A 6,677-nucleotide genomic window follows, 5' to 3' on the forward strand; every position below is an offset into this window, starting at 1 on the left:
ACAGCTAATGGGTGAGATGCGACCCCGGGCATGCGACAAGACACGGAACAGAATAATAAACTGAAAATATTTTTGTGTATTTGAAATGCTAATCCCGTTGTGCTCATTAATAGTTTTAAATTGCGCCGGGAGGGTAATTTGTGTGACCTAGACGTTGTCATGATGCCAGCACAGTTTCCTCCATGCGACTAAAAGTCAAAAATGTCTGTCCCGCAGTGATGAGCGGGGACTAGCTTGACAGCTCCACTGTGCATGATCACCATGAAATGCACTTCATCAGTGCGCTTATTGCAGCCAATCTAATTAGTTGCCCACAAGCCCCAATTAGTTGTTGTTGATGTTGTGCCATTTCTGGTGTGCGCCCTCCCGCCTTCCACCGCGGAGGCTGAAATTATTCAGAAAAGTTACTTCAAATAAGTGTGGCGCAGTCCTGAATACAGAAGGGGGCATCTTCTGCTCTCAGCGCTGTTTTCTTGTGTTAGACCTTTTTTGATGGCGCACATCTGATGCGGAGCCACATCTGCCGCGACCTCTCGCTCGCCGGTGGCCTTCGGGCGCGCTGTGCGTGCGGGGGGCACGGCGGCACGACACTGACGTCAGATACGAGTCTCGGTCGCTTTTGTCGGCTCCATGTCCGCCCGCTTATAAGTGAGGAACACGACCGGGACTTCAGTCAGACATCCACCCGGGCGGAGGACACGCAGGTGCGCGGCGCTCAAACCGAACCAGCAGCGATGCCTCACACCTTGTCCCCACTGTGCGTCCTGGGACTCCTCGCCCTTTCCTCCGCCTGTTACATCCAGAACTGCCCCCGAGGCGGGAAACGAGCGCTCCCGGAGACTGGGATCAGGCAGGTGAGAACCATCATCCCTTCTGCTCTCTTTTGGGATGTCATCTTTTGACTTTCTTAGAATGTTTTTTTTTTTTTTTAATTTATTCTTTTGGAAGTCTTGGATTGGAAATTTCACAAGCTGCCTTTAAGCCTATTCTGATTATATATATAAAGGAATTTTTCTATGTAAATTAAGAAAAAATCTATAGTATAAATTGAGGGAAATTTCAAGTGTAAAATAGGGGGAATTGAATGTACAAGAATTTTATTAGATCAAAGTTAATATCATTGGTCTAGCAGTTTGGGATCAGATCTGTAAAATACAACCAAGCCATTTTACTTGCTAAAAACTGAACAAAAAACAGTAAGGACCATAATAATAGTCAATTATGTTAGCAATAACAAAATAATAGAACAGAAAAACAATGTAAAATCATAGAAGGTATGTTGAGGACAAGGTTTTTATAAAAGATACAACACTGGAGCAAATTTATCTTTTTTTGGGAGCATAAATTAAGATAAACATATTTACCTTCAAAATTATATGATCAACTTCTGTATTGTAGCTTATAAGAGAAATAAAAACTGCATTGTATGATGCATTTCAACTTTTTCTTTGTACCTTTTATTATCATGATTCCTGGTGTAGAGGAAGGTTAATAAACACATTAGAAATATACCCAAACGTATACCGAAGTGAGACAAACTGTGTGCCGCAGAAATCATGCAACCATTTGCTATCCGGTATTTAAGAATCAGCTTTTCACCTCATACCCTGAACATTACCAATGCTGATTGAATGTGAGAGGGGAGATAAAGTAACCTGCCACAATGAATATTCCTGCAATCAGAAAACATAGCAAAAGAGAGTTGAACACCGGACAATGCCAAAATAAATGGCACAAGGTCATAAAAGTAATTGACTGGAATTATAGCACCTGATTAATGCTTAAATCTGTCCAATTCTCCTCCAGTGCATGTCTTGTGGCCCTGAAAACAGGGGCCGCTGCTTCGGCCCCAGTATCTGCTGCGGGGAGGGCCTCGGCTGCCTGCTGGGCTCCCCAGAGGCAGCCCACTGTGTGGAGGAGAACTACCTGCTCACCCCCTGCCAGGCAGGAGGGAGGCCCTGTGGATCTGAGGGAGGACGCTGCGCTGCTTCAGGACTCTGCTGTAATTCCGGTAGAGTCTGGTCTGATTGTATCTGTTTGTCATGTTTAGTTAAGAGTGGAGTTAATAGGTCTAATATGGTACCAACTCGTCTGTGGGCACAGTGTCAATAAGGTTCCTTTCCTTTCCTTTCCTTTCCTTTCCTTTGCTTCCCTTTCCTTTCCTCTCCTCTTCAGAGAGATGTGCGGTGGACTCTGACTGCCTGGGGGAGGCCGAGGCCTCAGATTCTGCCCAGGGTTCTGCAGGGAGCTCACCTGCAGAGCTGCTGCTCCGCCTGCTGCATGTGGCCACCAGACGGCAGACTGAGTACTGACACTGCATCCATGGGGGTACCTCTGCTCCTCGAGGGGCTTGGAGGTGCAACAGAAATGAAGATCATCTCTGTTCTAGTATAAGCCTTAGAATTCAAACCTTGAACCAATAAAATACCGAGTTAAACTTTGCTCTCTCTCCACCCCTTCTGCTCTGCTAACTCTGTATCTGTAAAGAAAGTTTATGGTCGCAGGCAGAGAACTATCTTCAACTTGTTTACTGATTGGCTAGTTCTATCCAGATCATCGGCTAGAGGAATCATAGTAATGGGTATGACGACAGTTGATTTCAATGTATATACTAATGCAAATACTGTAAACAAAGTTTAATCTTTATGAGGGGATATTATGCACCTCAGAGCTCCAGTTAGAACGAGTGAGTTATAGCAGAAAACACTGTAAATACTATTGTATATTGAAAATGGGAGAAACAATACAGAATGTGTCACTGCCAAAAAAAAAACTTCCGTCGTCTGTTTTCATTCTCTCCAGGCTCAAAATACCTTAAACTGATGAGTCACTGAAAGTTGTCCATGTACTACCTGCTTTTGTCTGTGTGTGTGTGTGTGTGCGTGCGTGTGTGTGCGTGCGTGCGTGTGAAAAAGAAAGTAGTGAGTGATGGAGGAATGGGAATACCCAAAAAGCAATATCTTCTCCCGAGAAATCTGCCATAAAAATTGTTGTTTTTTTTGATCAGTTTCGATCATTTGAAGTTGCACGTTTGAGCTTCTTTCATCTTATTTTTCCAGAAGACAGAGTTGGTTTGGGTTCCACCATTGCCAGCAAACTAAATTTAATGTTTAATACCAATACAGTATCAGGGTCAAGCAAGGACAGCAAAGGTGGGACTTTTTGATGTTTAAAAGAAAGTAAAAAAGTGGTTGTCGTAAATCATTTACTGTGCAGTCATCAGTTGCTGCACTGATTGAGTAAATTAACAGCGTCATGTGGGATCAGTGCAGCCCTTTTATCTCCCTTAAGCACAAAACCTTTTTTGTTATGTATCAACATGTCTAATCTGCGTAGATGAAGGGGATGTGAATTCCGGTTATCATATTCCTTTGCGTGATGATTGACAGCAGATGTTTCTGCCAGAACTGACGGCGGTTAGTTCTGGGTTTCAGATACACCTGGAACAGCCTGCAGGACTTTGCGGATTTTGACAGTTAACAGTTAGACCACGTTTTGGCTGATTCACTGTCTCTGTGGCATATCAAATTACTTCTTGTTGATCTTTTCAAAAGTTGTTGTAATCTTATTGATGCATTTCGTTTCATTACACTTTCAAAATCCATCATTGCGCCCTGTATGATGGTTTGCTTCTGACCCATGTTAGCCCCTGGACAAGGTTGCAGCAGTGATATAAATTCTAAACGAATATAAATTATGGCGCGTTCAAACACAATGTGTAGACTTCAATAACATAAAGTAGTAGTACTGAGCACTTGCGGGCCCAGAGTGGCACATATTTATATGGCTGAGGTATTATAAAGTTCTACTTTACTTCCTATTCATTTAAAGTTGAAATCATCAATAATAATGTACGCAAAATGCATCTCAATAGCTATTCAATGGATTGCCACGAAATTGATAAATCCTAATGACTGTGGTCATCCCAACCTTTGCTGTTATTTTGGAATTTTAGTGAAATATCTTGACAACTATTGGATGGATCGCCATGAAATTCAGTACAGATATCTAGTTCCCAGAGGATTTATCCTAAAGACTTTGATTATCCCCTGACTTTTTCCTCGTGTGCCACCAGCAGGTTCACAATTGCGGTTTTAAGTTAAATGTCTCAACAACTATTGGATGGATTGTCATGAATTTTGTTACACACATTCATACCCCTCTGAGGATGAACCGTTATAACTTAAGTGTTCCCTTAACTTTAAACATAGCGCCATTGTCAAGTCCAGATTTTTTATTTGTCCATTGCTTTTATTTATGACTAAATACCGGCAAAACTAAAATCAGTGTTTAGCATTTCGCTCAAAGCACAGCTGTGCCTAAGTACAGCTTCACGATCACATCGACATGGCTGTGTTAATGAAATTGGTTTGTCTGTCAAAAAAATTTACTCAGCAACAAGGCTGATTTCTTCTTTTTTTTCTTTCTTTCTTTCTTTCCTTCTCTCTCTCTTTCATTATTACATCCAAAATCCAACGTTATAAAATTTAAATGCATAAAGCAAGCTGTCAGTCATTTTGTTAAGGCATCCAATGTAATCAAACCAGACCAGAGGGGCTTGTTTAAATCCTCAAGATTTAATTTACAAAAGTTTCAAACTGCACTACTTGCTCAGTCAGGAGGGCGTCTAGTGAAGTGAAGTCTTCACATGGGAGCAGGTATTTAGTCTTGCTCAAAATAGAGAAGCAAGCCGAACACCGTGCTGAGACTGTTTTTATTTCTTATCGGTTTCAACTGCTATGACACCACCAACTTTGCCAGTGCCAGAATAAACACACAAGAAGTCGGTCTGTCATTTGTGCGACCAGAAAAATTCCCCTGGGAATCAGTTAGGTTTCGTTTTCAATAATGATTATGTATGTTTGCATGCTCAGAGAAATTGCACAATATGTAACAAGAGTTTTGAAAACCACACCTGAACACATAATAAATAAAAAATGTGGTCTCAACTGCTCAGCTGTAGCCTCTGCTGTTAGCTCAGCATAATATCTCTTGATCAGATTCAACATGGAGAAACCATTGATTCATTTCTGTCAACTAAGCCGCCATCAATATCTACAATATTTTGCTCTCCAATAATTAGAGACCTATGTTGTTTTTGTGCTCAAAGGTTAGGGCCATCATCAAAGCCTTGCACTAAGCACGCATACTAATCTAGCCTACAGATAAAATGTGATGTCTCATTTCTCTCTTTTGTTTTTACGCTGATGTTTGACTAAGGTGCAAAAACCTGCATCCCTTTTGCTTAGGCTGGCATTTGACTTTCAGGATTTGACCTTACATACTATCTTTCGAGACTCTGGGTGTAGATGTAATTCAGTATCCATCAATCAAATGAGCTCCTGTCAGAAGAGTGGTTATTTAACCTGTTGCAGCCTGTCTGCATGGAGCATACCTGTACCACACAGTCATCCAGCCTAAACGGTTTGAACAAAGAGTCAGGTTCAAAATGGAAGTAATATTTGTTTTCATAAAGACTTACCAAGTCTTATCACAAGACAGGCTTATTTAAGACTTGCCATACGTTAATTACTCTGTCATCATTGTTTTAAAACCTTGTGTTTGTACATGCATTCAGGTAGATGCTGACTGGCTCAAGCACGTGAACACATTTGCCTCTGTGTGTAGGTGGGTGGGTGTGTACGTGTGTGTGTGTGTGTGTTTGTATGTGTGTGTGTGTGTGTCTGTGTGTCTGTGTGTTCACTACCAGTATTTAAGCAGCAAGGGCAGAAGTTCGCTGCACATTTGCTCTGCCATCATGGACCCCAAAGTTGCATTCGTGATTGCTTGTGTCTGTGCTTTGGTCATCACCTCCACTGAAGGTAAGGACCCCGCCATCCTGACAAATTTACGTTAAAACCAAGAACACACTGGTATTGAATCAGTTATATCTGTTTATAAGTCATGTATATGATTTTGCCCATTCAGATATTGAGGTTGTTTGGAAAGAAAAGTGTAGGTCTGTGATAACCATTTTCTCAGTATGCTGCAAACAAATAAAAATGTAAAGTATTGCACTGTTGTAAACAGCCGCCGAGTTGATAATTATATTCATTTTCCCTCTAAAAGTTTAAACAAGCATGTGCGTGTGTTGTAGGAAAAGCACAGGATGTAGGTAATGGTAACCAGCCTGTTCATTATCAGACTATGACTGCACTGCATTGATAGCCTGGAGACACAATTTATCCTAAAACAGATTTAAGTTTTCTTTCTTACCATCTTAATCTCACATTCTAGCGGGGATCCCAAAATGCTGCATCAAAACAAGGAAGAAAATCTCTCATCGTGTGCTGATGCAGGTGGAGAGATCGTATGTACAGCTAAACAGTGGTGCCTGTGACATCTCCGCACTGGTGTAAGTGGTGAATATGTAGTTGTCACATGCGTATGTAAACATAGTAAAGAACTAGTACTGACAAAGCAATAAACTTCAGGCTGCAGCACATGCAGATCCAGTGTACACGAGCTAAAAAATGTACTGTTACTTCGAGTTACTTATGCATGCTTTATATTTTGGCTATTATCTGAAACTGACACATAATTGTCTTTCCTTGTGGGTCCACAGACTTTACTTAAAGGGCACTAAGAGCCCCATATGCGTTGATCTCAAGCTGAAGACGTTTGTGGACAGGATTCCTTTGAGGGTCAGACATAGACAGCTGAAAACCGCTCTCTGA

General features: G+C 41.5%; 2 protein-coding genes across 2 annotated transcripts; both read left to right on the plus strand.

Moving 5' to 3' along the window:
- Nucleotides 1–610: 610 nt before the first annotated feature.
- On the plus strand, nucleotides 611–2,720 carry LOC120805344 (arginine vasopressin). The gene is made up of 3 exons (XM_040155511.1): nucleotides 611–854; nucleotides 1,807–2,011; nucleotides 2,176–2,720. Exons 1-3 carry the CDS (start codon nucleotides 735–737, stop codon nucleotides 2,310–2,312), a joined length of 462 nt encoding a protein of 153 aa, XP_040011445.1. The 5' UTR covers nucleotides 611–734; the 3' UTR covers nucleotides 2,313–2,720.
- A 3,038-nt stretch (nucleotides 2,721–5,758) lies between these two features.
- ccl27a (chemokine (C-C motif) ligand 27a) lies at nucleotides 5,759–6,677 on the plus strand. Its single transcript, XM_040154667.1, has 3 exons — nucleotides 5,759–5,822; nucleotides 6,238–6,355; nucleotides 6,566–6,677. The coding sequence occupies exons 1-3, from the start codon at nucleotides 5,759–5,761 to the stop codon at nucleotides 6,675–6,677; spliced, it is 294 nt and encodes a 97-aa protein (XP_040010601.1).

This window comes from Xiphias gladius, chromosome 19 (genome assembly GCF_016859285.1).
Source record: "Xiphias gladius isolate SHS-SW01 ecotype Sanya breed wild chromosome 19, ASM1685928v1, whole genome shotgun sequence".
Taxonomy (NCBI): Eukaryota; Metazoa; Chordata; class Actinopteri; order Istiophoriformes; family Xiphiidae; genus Xiphias; species Xiphias gladius.

Bases quoted from the DNA above. Each gene is read 5' to 3' on its own strand.
- LOC120805344 (XM_040155511.1), top strand. From the start codon at position 735: ATGCCTCACACCTTGTCCCCACTGTGCGTCCTGGGACTCCTCGCCCTT. The intron at 855-1,806 runs GTGAGAACCATC...ATTCTCCTCCAG, and splicing joins CGGAGACTGGGATCAGGCAG to TGCATGTCTTGTGGCCCTGA. The intron at 2,012-2,175 runs GTAGAGTCTGGT...TCTCCTCTTCAG, and splicing joins AGGACTCTGCTGTAATTCCG to AGAGATGTGCGGTGGACTCT.
- ccl27a (XM_040154667.1), top strand. From the start codon at position 5,759: ATGGACCCCAAAGTTGCATTCGTGATTGCTTGTGTCTGTGCTTTGGTC. The intron at 5,823-6,237 runs GTAAGGACCCCG...CTCACATTCTAG, and splicing joins GGTCATCACCTCCACTGAAG to CGGGGATCCCAAAATGCTGC. The intron at 6,356-6,565 runs GTAAGTGGTGAA...GTGGGTCCACAG, and splicing joins TGTGACATCTCCGCACTGGT to ACTTTACTTAAAGGGCACTA.